Source organism: Caloenas nicobarica, chromosome 1, assembly GCF_036013445.1.
Source record: "Caloenas nicobarica isolate bCalNic1 chromosome 1, bCalNic1.hap1, whole genome shotgun sequence".
NCBI classification, from domain to species: Eukaryota; Metazoa; Chordata; class Aves; order Columbiformes; family Columbidae; genus Caloenas; species Caloenas nicobarica.
The window spans coordinates 207557206-207580586 of record NC_088245.1 but is presented as its reverse complement, the minus strand read 5'-3'; the positions used below and the strand labels follow the sequence as shown (position 1 = coordinate 207580586).

At 45.2% G+C, this 23381-nt stretch overlaps 1 protein-coding gene across 1 annotated transcript in view; it reads right to left on the bottom strand.

Moving 5' to 3' along the window:
- Window positions 1-23381, bottom strand: part of ME3 (malic enzyme 3) — a 137436-nt gene that overhangs the window by 43015 nt on the left and 71040 nt on the right. Inside the window, exons 2-3 of the mRNA XM_065640207.1 lie at window positions 20194-20327; window positions 18525-18674 (exon numbers count right to left, since the gene is read on the bottom strand). Of these exons, the coding sequence (XP_065496279.1) occupies window positions 18525-18674; window positions 20194-20327 (284 nt within the window). The remainder of the gene's footprint in view (window positions 1-18524; window positions 18675-20193; window positions 20328-23381) is intronic.

The following is a 23381-nucleotide window of genomic DNA, read 5'->3' as shown; positions in this document are numbered from 1 at the left end:
TTAATAAAATTAGGAACTGGAAGACAGCATTCTTGAAGAATGCTTTAGACTTGTGGCTTATTTTTCTCCTCTTTGCTTTTATTACCAAAAGAAGTGTCCTTAGCAGGGATTCTCCCAATAGCCAGGATAGTATTATTTACATTGGCTGATCTCTGCTTAGATATTTTAGGATTTTTAGAAGCTCCTTTTAGGTTGTGCTAACCTCGAAGAAGCAACCCCCTTCCTATGTGTCTCGGGGTAAATTGCTTATGTCTCATTTTTAGAGGAGACCGAAAGCAACTTCCATTTTAAGTCCATATGAGTGATGAATAATCAAACATAATTGGGTTACTCTCTACAGCAAGGACTTCTCTCACAAGACTCTTCTAGGGGAGCAGATATCTTCCCACAGTTAACTGTGGGAATCCTAACAAAAAAGCCCTTTACTTTGAAAAGAAGAAAAATAAAAGTGCTGACTTCAACACTGATCAAATTGCAATCACGCAGAAAGATCAGAAAAGGAAAAAAAAAAAAAGGAAAGTAATGGTTCATTTCTTCAGCATAATTCTTTAAAACTGTGCCCAGTAACCAACAAACTAATCGCATACACATGGCCTATCTCAAAGGCAGTATTCACAGATGGTAATCTTCATAAAAAGGGGTACTGTACTGCTGCGATCTAAGTTTAGAAGAGAGTGATTATCCAGGAATTAAAAGCACAAATTAGTAACATCACTGAAGACATTTCAAGTTATGACATGCTTTTAAAAAGAAAGCTATTGTTTTAACATAGCATTCCCCATACATAATAGACACCTATTACTTCAGTGTCTATTTGCGTGACGCCTATATTCCCATCTCTGCAGTGCTGAGGAGAGTCCACCAGCCACTGAAGCTTTGAAAGACACCCAGTGCTCACAGCAGGAGCTGAATCCCAACTGTCTGCCCACCAGCGGTCCCGCAGCTCAGTGAATTGCTGTTTCATACAAAGGGAAGAGGACAGATGCCCACTGGTTCCAAAATGCTCCTGACTCTGACCGTTGCCTCTGGAGGGCAGTGGGATGGTTTCCAATCCCTGCTCTAGATCTGGTACAAGAGAGACTTCAGCCTGGGTCTTCCAAAATCTGATGACTGCTCTCACTGTGTGGCCTGGGAGAAGGGCTCTCATGGCTACCACCGTAGAATCACAGAACAGTTTGGATTGGAAGGGACCTTCAAAGCTCATCCAGTTCAACCCCTGCCATGAGCAGGGACATCTTCACCAGCTCAGGTTGCTCAGAGCCCCGTCCAGCCTGGCCTGGGATGTCTCCAGGGATGGGGCATCCACCACCTCTCTGGGCGACCTGGGACAGGGTTTCACCACCCTCAGGGTCAAAAATTTCTTCCTCATGTCTGGCCTCAATCTCCCCTCCTTTAGTTTAAAACCATCATCCCTTGTCCTGCCATAACAGGCCCTTCTAAAATGTCTGTCCCCATCTTTCTTACAGGCCCCTTTTAAGTACTGAAAGGCCGCAATAAGGTCTCCCTGGACACCATGGTATGGTTTGCCTGAGGAAGGAATGGTTTGGCTTAGATAGCCAGGTGGGTGACTGAGAACCAAGCACAGAGAGGCACCCCTCTCAGAATTTGCATTCCCATCCTTAATATTATGTTTATTTGATGCAAAGCAGGCACTCCCATCAAGTATGCTGGCTCCCGTGGATCCTTTTCTGAAAACAGAACAGCTATGACACACATTCACTCTTCCTTCAGGCCACGCCATGGACCAGGATCCCCAGAACCAGCTGCTTATCTCTGCTGTCACATACATGCAGCAGTTCAGGTGAAACATTGCTTCTTACTTTACTCCAGGCAAAAATCAGATGGCTTAATTTAGACTAACAATTAACACACTAATGGCACTCCAGCTTCGGAAGGGAAACCATCCAGAGCAGAACTGGTGATCCATCTGGGGAAAGTGACCTCTGTCATCAACACAGCCACATGGGGAAGTGAGCATACATCTAAGCAAGCCGCATATTCCCCTCCTGATGAATCGGAGAGCCAAGGGCTCAGTTTCAATAAAACACACAAGTTTCCAAAGCCTTTAGGCACCCAGCTGGAGTACGGTCCTGAACCTCATTCAGTCCCTGTGGGCTCCATCAGGTGTTCAAGCAGTCAGAAGAGGACCCTGGTCATGGTGAGCTGGAAGTCCCTTCACAGATTGACTTAAAATGACCAACTCTGTCAGTCAGTCCAAGGAGTTCACTGTGTTTTCAAGAAGATGCAAAGGGAAACAGACAGTCGTCAGGCCTCAGACTCAGAGGCCACAGCTAAGTCCTCATCTTGAATGGTCCCCAGGAGATCTGTGCTCTCCTTCCTGACAACAACGGTTACCCATGGAGATCAGGTGGCAAACTTGCCTGTTGAAATAAGATGCCTAAAGTTGGCAGAGGGTTCATCTTTCCTAAAATCCCTTCTGCAAGGCAGGCCGTAGGAACAGACAGGCTCTGCAAACTGAACTCAGCAAAAGGTTTGCTGTTGACTGAAGGGTACACAACTCACAGGAGACGTAACAGGAGCAAAACCTTGTTTGTGCCTTTGAGGACAGTAAAGCAGAGCTCTGGATGCTGAGAGGGACAGGTTCGTCCATGTGGACCAGTAGTAAATAAGAAACATCCAAGAGGCAATAAAATGAATTAACTTGATTTTTCTGAGGAAAAGATGCAGCCTAAGCATGCTGAAGATGGAATGCAACCAAAGCAACTTTAACATCACACCTTCTCCATCTCTCCTGGGATTACATTTGAGAGATTGCTTCAGAGAAACAAAAGACAATTATTACTTTAATCCCCTTGGGACTCAATAAAAATGATTCGATTAAAATAAAACGCTAAAAAGGTACGTCATTTTGATCAAGTCACGCAACATGGGCACTGTGTGAGGCAAGCACGCATCTCGGTTTTCCAGACCAGAAGATTCACCTGTGCTCAGGATCCTGCCATTCTACACGTGTCTAGTCATTGTATATCTTTATCCTCCACAGGGAAGCAGCTATGCACACAGTTGGCTGGAAGCCAAACACACGTGCATGGGGGTAAAAATAAAAGAAACAGAGCTTAGTAAAAATTAACTGCCCCAGCAAAGTTGAGCCAGAACATCCACTATTTCTGGCTAAACAGTAACCTCCCGAAAGCTGTTACCTTTGTGGGGGTAATTCAGGGTGGGGAGAACTCCAGCCTGCAGTCATTAGGGGTTCAGAGCTCCAGTCTCTTATTCAGTCCATTAACATCACAGGTTTCACTACAGCTGCCTTTAGTTAAGGTGGAAGTCAGACTAGATTTTATTGTGCCACTGAGCATGTCTGTAAGGTTCCAGGGAACTTCGAGGAGAGTTACAGCTTCTTAATTTGTCACGGATAAAGTATTTCTATCTGGATTTCAGCAAATCAAGTCAAGCTGCCTGGACTGGACTGCAGGATCCAGCAGACCACAGATCAGAACTGCAGAATCCGCCAAAGGGGTTGGATATGTTCACCTACACCACACAAGAGCTTTTCTCATCCCTAAGCCAGGGATATTTTCTCTTTTCCTTTCTGATTTTGTTCTGGCTGGTTTCATGCAAGTGCTCCAGGGATTATAAAGCTACATAGCTCACCATGTGAGTTATGGGAAGGATCCTGCTGCGGTGCTCGCACTGGGTAGATCTCGGCAATCCCGATGGCATTTTGAAAGACTCACAGTGAAGATAATCTCAGAATCACAAGGTTTATGTTAGAAAGAGTTCAGGCACAAGGGAGACAGGACACATGTGGTGCCCAGAGGAAGCAATGCCAGACACTGGTGATGGCTTTTTAGAATAGCATTCTTTTCTTTTAGATATTTGGGAAGAAAAAAGTTTTAACATGCCTTAGGCATTAGGAAACAAAAATATGCTTTAATGCTTTCATTCAATAAGCAGTTACTTCTTCAAAAAGGCAAAGCAGTGTTCCCCTTTCTGATCTTTGCGATTATCAATGCTGTCTTGTGAGCTGTTTCCCCTTAGAAGAAACATTGCACGACGGAGCCAGGAGTGCTATCTCTAAAGCACTACTGTTTATTTACAGACAACGTGCTTCATTTCCCAAAACTCAGAGGGGAGTGAAAAAGATTATGCAACTTCTTTCCTCACAGCTCCAAATCTCTCCTCACTTGCCTTCTACCCTGAAGTCTCTCTCCCTAAGCTCTTCCTCAGCAGTTACCAGTGCTGCTGTGGCTGTGTTTACAACCTTCCTGCTGTTTTCTTGCCCCACTTTTGTAGCCTACTGCTGTTTCTGACATGTAATCCCTCAGAAATCCAGTGCAATCAATGCCTTTGCTTCATCAAGCTCCATGTAAAACCTCTTTGGCCAGTGCTGTTCTCCTCTTAAGGTCTTGTCCTGTTCTGTGGTTTTGGGTATCACCCCTAGGACTTCAGTTGCCTGTTTATATCTATACGATTAATGGCCTCTTTACACTTATCATATCTGAATAACAGGCAGCAATTACATCCACTGAATTTACCATCCTGGTCAAAAGCCACACAAGAGCCGAACAGATGATATGCTGAAGCACTGACTTGTATACAGGCGTGAAGCAAAAGGACCCTACTCTTGGCTTCATGTGAATTTTCATTACTAGCTGACATAGGACCATATTTGTACATTTATGTCCCTGCGGAGGAAAAGAGAAACCACTAGAAGCATCTCAAAAGCTTTTAAGTTGACAGGAGCTGAAAAACATAAGAACCCCCACTCAACTAACGCAGCTTCATCCTTATTTTCCACCTTCACTCCTCTAAAGTGAACTACTCTCTGAAGAAAAAGATACTTGCTTTGCAGGGGAGGTATGTATTTGAACAGCATTATCCAATATTTATAGATACTGCAATGCTCAGGCTTGCCCAGGGTTTGGTGTGTAGCACGAAGAACACAAAAAACTCAACTGCAAGTTCCATGTGCCTTCTGCACAGCAATCAGTCCATCAGTCTTGTTTATTAGATCTCCGAAAAGAAATATCAGAGTTGTTTTCTTTAATGGCCTACCAGTCTCTGCCTTATAGAATTACTTGTTCCTGAGAAGAGGGACTGATGATGGGAAGCAGATGAACATGGTAGCTGATGTCTCTGATACTCTAGATACTTATGCACCGCTTGTTGTGCCAAATGAGAGGAGCAAGGAGTCTGGCTCCTCATGTACGTGCTGCCGTACCAGCATGCAGCGAATTGCAAGACTAAACCATCAATATGCCAATAAAACTCAGGCTTTTGTTTCATTTTCTTTCCCCTTCTTAACTTCTAGCCCGGGTGCTATAAGGGGAGCTTGCTCTACAGGTGAGGAGAGGATAAAGGCTACTGGGTGGGTTAGCATTACGAAAACGAACATCCAATACCTACATCAGACAGGCAGGCATCATGATTCGATGTCTTAATCCGGACAGGAAAGGCTCATTCTCAGAACAAAGGGTAAGCGACTCCACTCACAACCTGAAGGTGATGAAATTCTGCCCACATAAAAGCCTCTGAGTGTTTTGACTTATTAGGGCCTGGACTTCCCTCAGAATGGGTAGGAAGTCCATGGGAAGCCATTGCTTAAAAAAGCAACAAACAGAAGAGTTGAGTCAGATCCTTGCCAACATCCAAGCCTGCATGAGGCTGCTGTTGAAGAATGATGAAAAAGTTGTGAGACACTGGTCAGAAACTGAGATACAAGGACAAAAGAAAAGGGCTCTGACAGGCATGGCACAAGCTGACCTTCTGCAGTGACCACAGCCATTGCCTTACCTAAAGGCTTGATGCTCTTGGAAAGCTTTGAGCAAGACCGGGTAAGCCCCGGTATCAACACAGGCTGGGGATGAAGGGATTGAGAGCAGCCCTGCCGAGGACTTGGGGGTGCTGGTGGATGAAAGATTGGACATGAGCCGGCAATGTGTGCTTGCAGCCCAGAAGAACAATCGTATCTTGGGCTGCATCAGAAGGAGCGTGGCCAGCAGGTCAGGGAGGTGATTCTGCCCCTCTGCTCCGCTCTGGTGAGACCCCACCTGGAGTCCTGTGTCCAGCTCTGGAGCCCTCAGTGCAGGACAGACAGGGACCTGTTGGAGAGGGGCCAGAGGAGCCACAGAAATGATCCGAGGCTGGAACAGCTCTGCTGGGAGGACAGGCTGAGAGAGCTGGGGTTCAGTCTGGAGAAGAGAAGGCTCCGGGGAGACCTTATTGTGGCCTTCCAGCACTTAAAAGCAGCCTATAAGAAAGATGGGGACAGACTTTTTAGCAGGGCTCATTGTGACAGGACAAGGGGTGATGGTTTTAAACAGAAGGAGGGCAGATTCAGGTTAGACATGAGGAAGAAATTTTTTACACTGAGGGTGGTGAAACCCCAGCCCAGGTTGCCCAGAGAGGTGGTGGATGCCCCATCCCTGGAGACATCCCAGGCCAGGCTGGACGGGGCTCTGAGCAACCTGAGCTGGTGAAGATGTCCCTGCTCATGGCAAGGGTGGCACAGGATGAGCTTTGAAGGTCCCTTCCAACCTAAAACTGTTCTGTGATTCTAATACTGTATCAGAGTAACATTTAGGTTCACCTGGCAAAATGACCTTCCTACTCAGGAAAGAAAAACACAAGTTGTTTTGTCACTGGATGGATGCTGATCACTGCTGAACGCCGCTCTGTGCTCTGTGGGGTCTGGGTGAATTCTGCCCCAAGCCTAGATGACTGGCAGGTATTTTAGGTGTCCACCTCTGCAATGGGGACACACGCCAGGGATCAGCTGATGGTCTCGGCTGTCGTTGCAGGCAAACCACAGAAAATTGTCATCACTGTGCAGAAGAACAGGCTGAAGGACCTGCTCTGGATTCGAGGCTGGTCTGTGCTAGAGATGCAGTAAAATGTGGTTACAGTAAAGCCCTTCATTTGGTTTTATTTATTTATGCTTTCAAGACTCACACACAAAATTGACAGGTTGAGCAATATGAGCCTCTAGAGACATTTCCACCAGCTGCACCACTATTGTTGATTTTTTTGGTCCAGGTCTCTGCCAGAACAGGATAAGAGGCTTCAGAATAACAAAATAAACTCTGAAATTGTTTGGCTCCACTAGGGAGCTTGAGATTATAAATGCCTGTGGGCTAGAGGCTTTGGAGAGAAAGTATGTGCTAGCATGCACTGATTTGTATAAATACAGTACAATTGATCATCAAATTGGACAAAATCTCTGTGGTGATTCATCAGCTATTTTTACAGATTTGTTTATAACAAAAGCCAAGAACTTTTCTTTGTTTTAGATAATTTTCTTCATAAATTGTAGGATGCTGAACAGTACCCTGAGGTACTGATGAAAAAATAACACCAAGTACGATCAACTATTAGTGAAATCTATACAGAGATTTATAAGGCAATATCCTATAATTTAAGTATGTTAAGAGATTTAATTTCAAATAATATGAAAGGTGAATAATTGCATTAATATTACAAATGTCCTTAAAGTTATCATCATCTATTTTAGGCAGGAAAACCAAAATTCAGTGTGGGAGCCAGAAGATGCAGACTCCAAGGTGCAATAATGAAAGATTCACTATCCACACCAGCCCCCCAAACCCATGCAGGGAAATCTCTGTGACCCTAAGGGAGAGCAGGCAGCTAAGCTGTGGGAAACTGCCAAAGATCAGGAATGGGGAGATCTGAATGAGCACGCAGACATGAGGAAGAAATTCTTTACACTGAGGGTGGTGAAACCCTGGCCCAGGTTGGCCAGAGAGGTGGTGGATGCCCCATCCCTGGAGACATCCCAGGCCAGGCTGGACGGGGCTCTGAGCAACTTGAGCTGGTGAAGATGTCCCTGCTCATGGCAGGGGTGGCACTGGGTGAGCTTTGAAGGGCTCTTCCAACCCAAACTGTTCTGTGATTCTATGGAAATTGCTGTTGAGATAAAAAGAAAAGATAATGGGGATCACGTCCCCTCCACTCTGGGGAGGGGAACACAGACCTTCCCCTGACAATTATTCTGACAGCTGGCCAAGAAGATAGCTTGCAGTTAGACACAACTTGCGCTGCTTCACATCTAGATCCTACTAAGGCCTCGCTAGTCCAGGCCTAGCAAAACCTCAGAGCCTTCCTGGCCTGCAGGACTAAGCAGAAGGCAGAGAAAAGGAGAAGAAAGCTGGCTGTAGAGGAAACTACATGAAAAAAATGGAATGATTATGGGGCAAGATCAAAAGCTCACAGATAGGAAGCCAGAGGGGACATCAGGCAGAGCACCCAAAGCTGTGCCCACTGCTCCCTGAAGAAGAGGTGAGGTAGGGGGAGAAGCATGAGCTGGTGTAGGTGGCTATGGTGGAGCACGGGTGGACATGGAGAGGGGATGAAAGGGATGTGGAAGGGAACAGAAGGGATTGCAAAGGGAATATGTTACAGGACAGTGGACAGAAATCAAGAAGAATCCTGGATTTGTTGGTTCTGCTAGTCAGGAAAGAGCCTAAAGAATAAATAGTCCTTTCTTCCTCTCCAGAGGGGAATCGATGGAGAAAGACCAGCTCACTAACTACTGTTATTGGTCATTAGGCAGCAATGTGAAAATGCACAGGGTTGGCATCAGGTCCCCAACGAATCTCTGCTATCCACTGTTTGGGATTAAGGGAGGAGGCAAAGAGACCCACGTCACCCTTGGCTTGTCATGAGCTGCTTGTCCCTGCTGGACTCTCAGGACTGGATTCTGTGGTTTAACCAGAGAACTGTCATGCCATGGCACAATTCAGTGGTTAAATCCTGCTTGTATTATATTTGAAAACTTCAGAAACCAATTTTTTCCAGTGTCCTTTTCAGCAGTGATGTTCAAGAGTGGTGTTTCAGAGGACCTCTGAGAAAGTCTGTGTAAGGACTGAGCTCCTGGAGCTGAGGGCTGGGTGAGAACCAAGCAGATCTGCAGCTCAGCACCCAGAGCTCCCTCCGGGCTGATGTGCAGGAGGGAGAAGGAGAAATTAGGCTGTTTGTAACTACTCTGTCAACCATGTGCAAATTTACAAATGCACATGGGAAAAGACCAGGCTTTGAGGTGAGACATAAGATCTCACCACCCAGGGACTCCACCAACCACCAAGGGTGGGCATTTCCCAAATTCAGGATCCTTCGTTGCATTTAAGCTCATCACGTTCAAGGGGCTTGGAGCCCTCTGCTCAAAAACAACTTCAAGTGCAGGAAAATCCAACTTGGCCCTGATTTCTCTCTGCCATTTTGGAGGCTCAGTCTAAACCTGCCTGTGCTGGATCCTGGAACCATCTCAGTACTTGGAAGACTACAGGGTTGCAAAGAGAAACGTGTTGAGATGGGCAATCAATGCTCAGTGATGTTGACCAAAGAGCCCTTATCTGTTTTCACTGCTAAGCACATAATGTATTCTGTTCTACTTGATAGTACAGGGGTTAAGGTGGGACCAAAAATCTCTGGCAAGTAAAGTCCTACCCTGATTGTGTTTCCTTCCTGCACTGTGCAAACTCTTCCAAGACCCACACCTTCACTTTTAAAGTGCGCTGCAGGGAGCTCCAAGAATGAACACAGAATTAGGACAACATTTAACAAAGAAAAGAAATATTATTTTGACAACAACAGAGCAATCAGCTTTCATATAAATTAAATCTAACCTGGCACACTCTTAGTGAATACACTTAATAAAAAAAATTAACTTTTGCCATAAATTGCAGCAAATACAGAAAATATCAGCAGCTTTTACAGCAGGTCTTCCATAATCTGGCTGGGAGAGTTGGGGTTGTTCAGCTTGGAGAAGGCTCTGAGGAGACCTTATTGTGGCCTTCCAGCACTTAAAAGCGGCCTATAAGAAAGATGGGGACAGACTTTTTAGCAGGGCCTGTTGTGAAAGGATGAGGGGACATGGTTTTAAAATAAAGGAGGGGAGATTCAGGCTGGACACGAAGAAATTTTTGACCCTGAGGGTGGTGAAACCCTGTCCCAGGTTGCCCAGAGAGGTAGTGGATGGATCCCTGGAGACATCCCAGGCCAGGCTGGACGGGGCTCTGAGCAACCTGAGCTGGTGCAGATGTCCCTGCTCATGGCAGGGGTGGCACTGGGTGAGCTTTGAAGGTCCCTTCCAACCCAAACTATTCTATGATTCTATAATTCTGTGATTACATGAGAATCAGGTACTGAAGATACATGTGGTTTACCTTGTCAAAATGTTTGAATGGTGAATCTGCACACAGAGTTCTCCAGAGGGAAAAAAAAAAAAAAAAAGAAAAACCACAAAAAAACCATAAACAGCAACACCCAAGGACAATAAGAATTACAGTATCAAAGCTCAGAAGCCCTCACTCTATGCAGACCTTCTGGGGAAGTCTGGCAAATGCAGAACAGCACTTTAAGGTGCCTATTGTTTTTTTTCTCTTTCAGAAATGGATGCCCTGTTACAGAGGACAAGGGTCCTGGCGTGCTACCTCTGACACAGCTGTGACACAGCAACGTGAGACTGCATCTCACTATTACCTTGCAATGGCATTAAAAAAATAAATATAAATTATAGATTTAAAATGTTCCATTTATTAATAGAAATATTCCATAAATTAAACAGTGAAAAAAGAGGATTGCTCCTCATAAAATAAGTCCCCAGGTCATTATGCATAGTCCATGGGAGGCTGTTCCACAGCCCAGTGGATATTGCTGTCTGAAGTTTTCATGTTAGCTGGTGTTATTTTCCCTCCAATTTATATCCTGTTATTCATTATTCTAAATAATTCTCCTCCCTCCTCCCTGTCTTTGGCATTTTTTGTTTAAGGTGGAGTTGTTCCTTGTGGCAGCAGCATAGATTTATGCCAGATTAAAGGCAAATACATCCTCTTGAATTTCCTTCACCAGGTCAACCTCTTTCTTCTGGCCAACTCCACCTCTTCCTTTGAGCTTCTCCTGCTAACCCAGGGAATTTCAAGAGACTTAAATCTAAATCACCTCTGACAGCAGGGGAAAGCCTGACCTTCATAAATTAATATGAGACTTTGCTGTTAACTTCAGTGGGCCTGAGCTTTTACCTCATGCCCATGGAAGTTTCTCTAGGTTATTAAAGCCACTGCACACACATTTTGCTCCAGAAAAGTAAGGGAGAGAGAGAAAAAAGACTGAAGATATGGAAGGAGGAGCACGGATTGTTTTTCTAATGAAAAAATGGATCTGGATCTTTTTTCTCCTCTCCCGTCACAAGGTAGGAACTGTAGATCAGCCTCATAACAACGATGTCCACCCTAGTCCCCAGTCTTATGGTACCTCAGATAAAGGTGTGGTACCTCCTCAGAAAGGAGGTTGTAGCTGGGGGGTGTTGGTCTCTTCTCGCAAGTAGCAAGTGATAGGACAAGAGGAAATGGCCTCAAGTTGTGCCAGGGGAGGTTTAGACTGGGTATTAGGAAAAAATTCTTCCCAGAAGGGGTTGTCAGGCATTGGAACGGGCTGCCCAGGGCAGTGGTGGAGTCACCATCCCTAGAGGGGTTTAAAAGGCATTTAGACGAGGTTCTTAGGGACATGGTTTAGTGCCTGAATTAGGTTATGCTTGGACTCAATGATCTTGGGGGTCTCTTCCAACCCAAATGATTCTATGATTCTATTCTATAATGTCTGATACACCAGCTCTTCTCTCTGTACGCCCAGAAGCCAACCTGTGCTCCTCTCCCCATTCTGAGAACCACTTTGCTGAAGCGGGGACAGAGAAGGACCAAGGGTGGGGGTACAGCACACTGAAGAGGCTTGTCTGGAAAAAGTGGGGTCAGCACAGAGGGAGCAGTGGGAACCCTTGAACTGCTTTGCCACCCCTCAGCAGAGGTTTACAGAGGCTGAGCTGTTCTCAGCAGCCCTGGGCTCCCTCTGCGCTCACTCCTTCCTCTTCACCTACTCCAGCCACAGTTTTCTCCTCCTCATTCCATAACCTGGTCTCATACCAAGGACTGTCTCCCACTTGTATCTCCTGCCAACCTTCTCAGGGCTTCCTGACCACACATTGTCTCCGTGATACTTTCCACAAATCCTCACTTCAGCCTGTCACAAGGCCAGTCTGCTCATGGTGATGTTATCTAAACACAGATCATTAAACACATTCATCTTCCCTTACACCGACTTCAGCTGGTTCTGGAAGAAGGCTGAACCAGGCTGGTGGCAACAAGAGAAGTTAAGACAACCAGTGTTTTTACGAGAAGTGGAGATTGCCTAAAGGGGTTTCAAAGCACAATTGTCAGGACAATAAGCCAAAATCCAGTCTTCCTGATCACTTTTGGTCTCCACTGTTTTATAGAAGAGGGAGTGCAGACAATTCTGTGGCTACAGACAAGTCTATGGGATTTACACCTTTGTTCTAATGTCCATTTGGTTTGAGTTTAAATGGCAGGCAACTTTCTCCCCTGCTGCTCAGACTGTGCAACACCATTAAAAAAAGGCGCCTCAGCAGAGACAGATCTGTTGACAAGACAATTCTGTAGATTGACTGATGTTTAACTTGCTCATTTTTCATCAGAGACACAGAGCGTTCTTCTATCAGACTTAATTTTTGCACCATCTGCATCCTGTTAGCTTTCATTCTCCAGGTTCAGCTTCACTCCAACATGTTTCGCATTGTTCTGCAATCAGTCCTCAAGGATATTTATGTCTCCAGAAAAGAAGCCTGAACTTAAGCAAGTTTTTTCTGTCCCCACAGCTTTCCTCCAACAGTGACGCACCAACCTGTTCCAGTCCTGCTCTCAGGGGATGCCAAAAGCTTTTGCAGAGCCTCTGACAACTTTATACTTTCAAATACCAGTATGCACATGAATTACCCAGTGTCTTGGGAGGCTGTGGTCTTATGCCATCGTAATAAACTATCCCTCACTATCACAGAAGAAATAAAACCCTGATACCATGCCCTGAGGTAAGTTCCCTCTCTGCTTTCTCTTTGTGAAAAAAAGTATAAAGTCTCTTTCCAAAGATACTGAGACAATTAAAAAAGATCCTACAGCTTAAAAAATGCCTTTTAAATAGCTTTGCACATGTTCAGTCCTGTGCTGCGTAAGGACTCCCATCATGTTAATTAAGCACATTTTATACTGAAACAAAAAAAAAGAAAAAGCAAAAAAAGGAAAAAAGTTCACTGTACTACTACGCACTTTTCTTCATAGAGAACTTTGTAGCTTCACTCTAAAGCAAAACGGACTCTCAACCACAGCTTGAAAACTTTTAGGGCTGGTAGAAGCATTTCCTACAATAACAGTCTTAATTTTTAAATTTGTTTCTGTTAACGGGAGCAAAGAACAAAGATTCCTCCTTCCTTCCCTCTTTCAGTGTCTCACAAAGCTGCAAGCCCTGCTCTGTCACATTTCATTCCTTCCTCCTACCAAATTTCTGATGAGGATGAAGGACCCCTGGGTTCTGAAACGCAAACACTTCCATGTCCCCAGGGTAACCTGTCCTTCGCCTGAAGCTACAATTACATTTTCACTGCTGCCAAAGATAAGCAAACCTGCTCTCCGGGGCCTGGAGCAGCTGCCTCTGCTGCTGCACATCCCTGGATTACTGCTAGTCTGGCCCAAAAAGGATGTGGATCTATCCAGATTTACTCCTGAGCCGGATCATTGCATACATGGACGTCTGCGGGCACAAGGGCGGTGGAAAGGAGCAGTGAATAACCAGGGAGGGATCGCAGGAGACACTGCAAAGCTGCGTATTTCAGCCATAGGATCTGCAGCTGTTCAACTCTGCAGGAAATCTCCTGTATAGTCTGGGCCACCCCTGAGTGTCTGGAATCCCACCTAATCCAAACCTTGTCACCGTGGGAAGCTATTTCCAGCAATACACTTTGGGCTTGACGATGTGAATGCGTCTGGGTGCCCTCACAACCATTCCAGAACTCACGAAGACAAACGTGGCAGCAGATTTTTTAATAAAACTACTACCACAAGACTCTGAGGCACAAACTGTGGAGGAGCATAACCTGAGAATCCCCCAAGAAATGAACATATTTGCCTGTCCTAGTATTATACCCCTCCTTTACCGGCCACTGTGGCAGATGGGGTCTGTGCTGGGAAAACTCTTTGGAGAGAGTTGCTCTTCTATTCTGCTTATTTAACACAGTTCGATCACAGAAGAGAGATTCTGACAAGGTCCTTTTATCGTAAGTGTGACAGAGGTGCTATTGCTTGGTACTTCAACCAGTACTTAAATATTACACAATGATTTCTATTTTTTATTTTAAAAATACGAAATATAAAATAACACTACTTTGGCCTGGCCTATTGAATGACTTTGTATAAATGAATATTGGTAACTCGGCAGGGAGCTGCTTGGAAACCAAGATAGGAAAAATGAGATTCAAGGCAGGACATCTTCCAGCAAAAACTTTGCAGCAATCGGGGGACAGGGCCAGAATGTAATTTTTAATAATTTGATGGTTCCATTTCTATTCCAGTCATTCTAAAACCCTGGGGCTTCATTACACAGGAAGAAGTCTGAGGTAACAGAAAAAGAAAAGCCTGCTTGGAGAATGCAAAGTGACTCCTGAAGAGAAAGTCAGTTAGGAGTTTGGCGAAGGCAGAGACAGGAACCTGCTGGGACACAGGAGCTCTGCCTGGCCCACCAGGAGAAGAGGGCAGACTATGGGCACCAGAGATGAGCATGCCAAGAGTTGCACGTTTGCAAGTCTTTTTTTGTCCCCAGTAGCTCTTTTTTTACTGGTGAACAGAGGAAATCTGTGTTTTAAGATCGCTGGTTGGGTAGCTTTTGGAAAGGAATGAACAGCAGGATCTCTGCTGGCAGAGATGATTCTGGAGCCCTGACCTGGGAGGAGAACTCTGAATACCTCTAGAATTGCAGGTAAAAAGTCCACCGTTAAGAATTTGTACATAGAAATGGGGAAAAGTAGAAGAGACATTGAGCCCTGCAATTATGACAGCGGGATCTGGCAAACAAAATCTGCAGCCATGCGAACACTGACAAATGCATCCTGATGAGAGAAACCCTGCTGGACCACAGAGGGCTATTTTCAGATGCTCTTGTACAAGAGTTGCTTTGTAACCAAGTTACTCATGCTTTAATCTTTCCAGGCTCAAATATAAAGCCAAGCACTACTGTGGCTGAGAAAGATCTCAACACAGGGAAGAAGTTTATTATGTCCACAGGTCACTAATTGCTGCTGCCGTGGCTGCGGAGAGAATTGTACAATATTCTCTAGACTTCTCACCATACGCTGTGGTACATGTGCACATCCATCCGTGTTGGAGCACCATGTGGTGTTTTAAAACTGAGATATTTCATCTCTCCTGCCTGATCAACAGCATGAAATGTGACAGTTTGGATGGAAAGGCAATGGCAGCAGCAACCATTCAAACCAGCTCCCCGATGCCCAAGGAGCCGCGCTGGGAGATGCGGCGCTCCGGAGGACAGATTAAGAAAGGATTTGATTCACTGCAGAGATGACCCAAAACCAAGAGGACAGAGTTCACAGCAGGACACGTAGCAAGGAGAAATGCTAAGCACAATTAAAGAGTGGCACATATCTGGTGGGGTAATTGTGTCAAAGGAAATATTCACAGGGAGCAGACAACAGAACGAATTACAGTGACCAGACCACTCAGATAGTGCCCCAAAAGGTGAGGGCACGCTGGGACGTGTTAGCAAAAGCTAAAATCTGACTGCTCCAGTCGCCTCATCGCTGTCAGGCCTCCGTGGCGAAGCGGTGCTCACTCTTCTGTGCTGCACTGCAGGAGAAATGCAGCCAAACAGGAATGGGACAACCTGACAGAACAGCAACTGCTACAGGCAAGAAAACCACCAGACTCAATATGATCCCGATTTTCTACTGGAGAGAGGATGACACTGGCAAAGAACATTTAGGTTCTATACTAAGGGAAAAACACTCTCTACTTATATGAGAGTTAAGTACCAGAATGGGATTCATAGGGCAGATTTTTTGCAGATTTAAAATAAAACATAATCAGTTAATCAACAGGATTATGATAAGGCTTCCTGTGACAGCACAGCAAAACTGAATGGTTTGGACATCCTCTCCAGTTCTAGGCGCTATGTGAAATACAGGGTGCCTCAAAATATGGACCCAATTTCAAAGCAGTATACAGGGTGTATAAAAAAGATGGGCCCAATTTGAAATCACTATATCTCTGCAACCACGACCTGTCCATGAATGAAACTCTTACCACTTGAAAGGGTGGAGGACAGAGTTTGAAATTATTAATGTGAGATGCCTCTTCCAGCGCGTTTGTAAATTTTTGTGTAATTGTAACCTGTTGCCATTGTGAAATATACTGCTTTGAAATTGGGCCCATCTTTTGGAAACACCCTGTATATTTACATGGGTGTCATTTCGTTTTAAAAACCTTCCACTACGAAAAAAATTTACAAGAATCAGCCTTTTAGACTGCCAGTGCATCTTAGGATAACAAACATGGAAAGAGGTAGAAATTCAAACTTAGATCTTAATTCCTGAGGTGACTAAATCTGCAGGTCCAAATGATTTTAGGATAAAGTGTTGGCACCCTACCCTGAACAAAATGCCTTGCAGGCCAGCTCCTGATGCTCTCTTCAGGAGAGAAAATATATACTGCAAGACAATAAGAGTCAGATTGACAAAAAAATCACATATGAATGCTTCTCATTTTAATCTCATCACTTTACATGATATAATTGCCCTTTCCTTTTGGCAACGGAAACACTCTTTTGCTAAAACAACCTTGAGTAAAACCAAATCTGAGGGTAGGCTGAAATTCACTTACATCTTCAGGGAAACAAACTCCCTGCCATAGGAAATTCAGTGTACTAAGGGCATGATGGTTTGCCCTTTCCTGCAGAAGCCACAGGCTGGAATCCAGAGCAGTTCCAAGCCCAAGTTCAACAGCCAAACTGTCAGACTACGAGAACAGATGTTCTTACCACATTGGTAAAATACTGTGGGTTTAAAACATGAGAAAAAGGTGAGTTACAGGAAGGGGAATTCTCCAACAGCAGCAACTGCAGAAAGAGTCCAGTCTCTGGAAAGAAACCCCTGCTTTCCTGAGGATAACATCAGGGATGGAAAAGAAAAGAAGCAAAGCTCCCAATTATCGTTTTAATTTCTTGCAAGGTAAAGGCAGGTTGGGGGCAGAGCCACAGTGGTTGTACAGCAGGAATCACTGCTGGGAATCTTGATTAGCTGAGAACCACAGAATCATAGAATCGTTTCAGTTGGAAGAGACCGCCAAGATCATCAAGTCCAACCATGACCTAACTCTAGCACTAAACCATGTCCCTAAGAACCTCGTCTAAATGCCTTTTAAACCCCGTCAGGAATGGTGACTCCACCACTGCTCTGGGCAGCCTGTTCCAATGCCTGACAACCCTTTTCGTGAAGAATTTTTTCCTAATATCCAATCTAAACCTCCCCTGGGCTCAACTTGAGGCATTTTCCTCTTGTCCTCAAGTGTGTCCTAGTATGCTGGTTCCATCTCTGGTTTCCTCATACACACTGAGGAGGAGGAGATGGATGTGATCAAGGCTTGAAAAGGTGAATGACTTCACCGCAGCCCAGCAGATCCAGAAGTTGGATATCAGGGACCAGAACACAGTTACCTGGGTGAGACACAAGCCAAAAAGCAATCCTGAGGAGCAGCTCATGTGAGAGAATCAGTGGCTTTACTAGAAATTTTGATGACAAGCAGGATGCGAGTGTGTTTGCCAAGATAATCTCATCCATAGTATGTTATTCACTATTTGCCTCAGGGTACTCCTGTTATCTTGAAGTCGGTCAGTAGAACTTGCCTCAGTTTCCCCACCTACCGCACTATTCTCAGCTGAAACTGTAGTTAAACCTCATGCTTGTGAAATGCTCTTAAAATGGTATTATTCCATTACTTTGCATATTTCTATAGCAAAAGCTAAAATGGTTTTCTGTTTACTGGTACATTTCAAGGACATAAAAAGAAAAAATGCTTGCAAAGAAAACTGAACCTTACCATTGAATTTTCAAGCCAGGACTGAAATGTATTTCAGAATGCTAATAAGGGCTTTATCTAAACATTATAATTAAAAAGAATTATGCAGAAAAGGGCCTTCCAACACAGTACACAGTGTTTAATGTCGCATGAATTTACACAGAACTGCTCTGAGCAGTGAGGCAGGCACTGATGCAGAGCATCATCTCCTGTGAAAATTATTCTTGCGGGGTGGTTTGTGGAAGTGCACACAAAACTTCAAACTCAGCACAATGTACCCAAAATCCAACACCAACGCCAGCGCTGCAGAAGGCACTTGGTGCTCCGGAGGCAGCAGATGGGGAGGGTGCAGCCCTAAGTTCAGCTGAGCTGCACAGACTGTACCGCTCTGTTTGAGAACAAAACCGCTCTGTTTGCTGTTTGGAGGAAGAAGGCAGAGCTATTCTCCACTCCCCAGCTCATCATCAAATGTACACACATGAAGCTGCTTGCTGGTCCATCTTTTGATGAGGGACTGAGTTTTAGACGCTTCAGGCCACCCACATAAGGAGGGACTGTTGATACAAAAGGAACATTCACATGAAATAAAAAAAAAGGGGCAAGAACAGTCTCTTCACTCACCGTGGTCTCCTGAAAGCGAAACCATACTGCTGACAAGCCAGGCCGACCGTCGGGGTGTAAACGATGGGCATGAATTTCTCGATGTCGGAGGTCAGCACTCGGTAAAAAAGCTTCTCATTCCTGTCTTGTAATGTCATAAGAAAAATATACCTTGAAAGTAAAACAAAATAGATATATATCAGTTTTTACGGATGTTGGCAGTTTCACAAAAAGCAGTAGCTGGCTCACTCAGGGTGTTCTCAGTTCTCCCAAGCCCTGATGTTCCTCGGTGCTGCACCATGAGCAAACACTTGGAGTAAAATTTCCCAGAGGATTTGACCAGCTCCGCCGTCCCCACCGACAGCTCACAAACACTTGGTAGAGCTGCAAGTCAGACCCATGCTCACCCTCAGAATTTTGGAATTTGCATTAGAAACAAATGCAATGGAAAAGGTCAAAAGTAGACTTCAGAGCTACCTGAGACATAGCAGGACATCGTCTTTATTATCAAAACACATTATGCAGCCTAGAAGATGAAATATGCATATATGCAAATGTTAATATGCACATTTCAAAGCACTGTATTCCCTAAAATATCTCCACAAGACCTCTCTCTCCATTATCCCACATTCTCAATTACTGAATTACTAAAACCAGGATAGTTAAATTCTACCTTAAAAAAAAAAAAAGACAAACCCATTAATTTAGAAAACGAAAATGTTAAATCAGCTTTGTATTCTTAGTGTTGCCTAGACTGACGTGCATCACTGGGTTTATATGACCACTTACTGACTCAGAATATGTTACATTTCTCCAAAGATTTTTCTTTCTTGAAAATGCTTCATTGAACGCTAAGATTGAATTGGTCAAATTGAAGCCAGGAAAATGAAAAACTCAGAAAGTTAAGAGAGATTGCAAATGATTTTCTGTCTGAGAAACTAGTATGAACATAATGACAAACTCCCTTTTGTGCTCAGCACCCAGCCTTGCAGCGTGGCTTCAAAAAGGCATCACACGCTGCAGACAATATATAATTTAAAAGATCGACATGGGCATTTGTGACCCAGAAAAGCCAATGCAATTGCTCTACAGGGGAAGAGTCCTGCTGCCTCAGTGCCCAGAGCAATGGTAGCTGAGACAGTGGAGATGCAAACCCCCCTGTCTGTCACAACAGGAGTTAAACACCATCTTCCATCAGTAATATGAGCAACACTGGATGCAATGGAAACTGCGGAACAGAAAGATCAGTCATTACACACCATTGCTTCTGGTTTTTAATTTTTTCCTACCAGTTGGCTGGTTCTTTCTGTTCCTCCATCCACTATTTTAGTGGATATATCGAGGTATGCAGTACATGTGTTCACTCTACCTCCAGCGCTCTGGGCAGGGATCACCTTTTCATTGTGCACTTGTACCCAAAGTAGAGTGGATTGCCAGGCTAACACCACAGCTCTCCAGCAATGTGGGGGCAGAAAAAAAACCAGTACCAGTGTTATTTTGGGACTGGGATGTCATGTAATTGAGAGAAAGAAGAATAAACACTCTTGGTGGTGGAGAGTATGGAGAGGTGGAAAAAAGTGACTGAATGAAACCTCTGTGCCTTGAAGCAGGATCCTCAAGTCTTCCTGGGGGCTTTAAAGAACTGAAAATTAAACTGGGGGGAGAAGGAAATAAGATCGTTTTTACATACTTCTCTAGATCACTAGATTTTTTCTCGAAGTTTCTCATGACACGGAGGACCTGAACGTCCTGGTTCAAGAAGCAAGGAGGAAGGAGGCCATGGATTCCCAGCTGCAGCCTCTCTTGAAGTGTAAAAGCCATTCCCTGGGAAGAAAAGAGGAAGGCACGTTCAAACAGCACGATATGCAGTACCAGATAGGATATCCAAGAGGAAAGCAAGCAAAAACACGCAGCCCCAAGGCCCTGGAGGCAGTTCTTGGCTGCAGGGAGTGTGGGGGCTTGGGCCACCCGCACCTGACGGCTTCTGGATTAGCAGTCCCACTGCCAGAAGAGTTTTCACGATTCACAGTCTTTTGCCATTTGAATTTGGTTGGTCTCCACAGTGTATACAACTTTATAGTGTGTACATTCCAAGGGTTTCTTCCACTTTAGCCTTTTCTTATATTACTTATTTAGCTCTTACCTACTGGTTTCAATGGCCTTCCTGAAAGCTCAGCTTTCACAATCCTTTACAAATCACATATCAGGTTTAGAATTGTACAATCATTTAGGTTGGAAGAGATCCTCGAGATCATTTAATTCAACTGTAAACCTAACACTGCCAAGTCCACCACTAAACCGTGTCCCTAAGAACCACATCAACACATCTTTTAAACACCTCCAGGGATGGTGACTCCACCACTGCCCTGGGCAGCCTGTTCCAATGCCTGACAACCCTTTCCAGGAATAAATTTTTCCTGATATCCAATCTGAACCTCCACTGGTGCAAACTGAGGCCATTTCCTCTCGTCCTATCACCTGTTACTTGGGAGAAGAGACCAACCCCCTCCACGCTCCAACCTCCTTTCAGGCAGTTGCAGACAGCGATCAGCTCTCCCCTCAGCTCCTGTTCTCCAGGCTGAACAGCCCCAGCTCCCTCAGCCGCTCCCATCACACTTGTGCTCCAGCCCCTCACCAGCTCCGTTCCCTTCTCTGAACTCGCTCCAGCACCTCAAGGTCTTTCTTGTCATGAGGGGCCCAAAACTGACCCCAGGATTCGAGGTTGGGCCTCACCAGTGCCCAGTACAGGGGACGGTCACTGCTCTGGGCCTGCTGGCCACACTATTCCTGATACAAGCCAGGATGCTGCTGGCCTTCTTGGCCACCTGGGCACACGCTGGCTCATGTTCAGCAGTTATCAACCAACACCCCCAGGTCCTTGTCCTCCAGGCACTTTCCAGCCACTCTTCCCCAGCCTGTAGCGCTGCCTGGGGTTGTTGTGACCCAAGGGCAGGACCCGGCACTCGGCCTTGTTGAACCTCGTACAATTGGCCTCAGCCCAAATATCCAGCCGGTCCAGATCCCTCTGTATGGCCTTCCTGCCCTCCAGCAGATCAACACTCCCACCCAACTTGGTGTCATCTGCAAACTTACTGAGGGTGCACTCGATCCCCTTGTCCAGATCACTGGAGGTTAAACAGAACTGGCCCCAGTACTGAGCCCTGGGGAACACCACTCATGACTGGCCACCAACTGGATTTGGATCCATTCATCACAACTCTTTGGGCTCGGCCCTCCAGTCAGTTCTTTATCCATCACAGATACACCCATCCAGGCCATGAGCTGCAGCTTCTCCAGGAGAATGCTGTGGGATACGGTGTCAAAGGCCTTACTGAAGTCTAAGTACACAACATCCACAATCTTTCCCTCATCCACTGAATGGGTCACGTTGTCATAGAAGGAGATCAGGTTGGTCAAGCAGGACCTGCCTTTCATAAACCCATGACTGGGCCTGATCGCTTGGTTGTCCTGCACGTGCCACATGATGGCACTCGGGATGATTTGCTCCGTAACCTTCCCCGGCACCGACGTCAGACTGACGGATCTGTAATTCCCCAGATCCTCCTTATGGCTCTTCCTGTAGATGGGCATCACATTTGCCAACTTCCAGTTAGCAAAGATCTAGATTTGGATACTCATCAACTCATCATAGCATATCCAACTTAACAACTTCAGTTAGCTTCTAGTTTCCCACCAGACACAATGCGTATTAATGGCATACTAGTGCTGCAGAAGACAGACATGACACATAGGATGCTTTCTCAGTGCTGACTTTTCTTTTTTATTCAAGGGGCACATATAGTGCCACAAATCTTAAGAAGTAGCTGGCACAGGCCCACAGCTGAGGCTCAAATGCTAAATTGTGTGGGATATCCGGGCTCTTATAGGACAATTTTGTCCTTCCTAGGCAGAAGTCTGAGCATGTCCCGCTCCCGTGCATGCAGGGGCTGATGCTCCAAATGATCAGCAGCAGCCTGCACTGGACTCAGCCTGATGAACAGCAACAGTAAATGCATTCTGCAATCTGGCAAGAAGATTACAAAAGGTCTTAGTCCTTAATTAATGGGATTTCTGCTATGCTGATAGCAGATTAGACAGCAGGATAGAAGGAAACATTTTCAGAAGCGCCTAAAGAGCTTAAATCCTAATGAAAACTTCACCCATAACTAACCAAGTGATTCATACCTTGATGAACAGCTGGCAGTAAAATATTCAAAATCGGTAATTATTGGACTATGTTTACGCAGGCACATAAGTGGTTGCAGAAGCCTTGATGGGCAGCTTTATGACTACATAGCTGTTAAACTGCTACTTTCTTCCATGGATTTAGTGTTTCTCTAAGACAAATAACTGTTAAGAACGTTGCGCAAGGAAAACAGAGGACATCCCTCGATGAACTCGGTTTTGGCAGCCTTCCCTCACCTCCTGCTGCTTGTTCCTGTCCCCGCGCCATCCCGAGGGTTGTGCCAGCACCAGCATGTGTGCAGTCACATGGCGAATCAGCGAGAGGAAGCACCTGGATTAAAAATAACCAGGTCATTTGAGGTGCGAGCAGCTCCCCTGGCTGACGATACCCCACAGACGGCTCTACAGACACTGGCCAACCTGGGCAAGGCCACTGGGGACACCGAGCCGCAGGAATGGACCTCTGGAAATGCTCCTCACTTCTAAGTGGTGCGGCTGCTGGTGAAAATGTTCGTCAAATTACAGCAGCAATGTCAAGTAGCCTATAAAAGGATAGGGGAAAGGACTGAAACTGGTCCTTCTGTTTGCCAGATTCATGCCTCCTGCATAGTGGACCCTTTTTTTTGTTAGTAAATTTTGCACTAGTGCAGTTAAAAAAATAGCCTATTTCAGAAAAGATATTCAGCTCCCAAG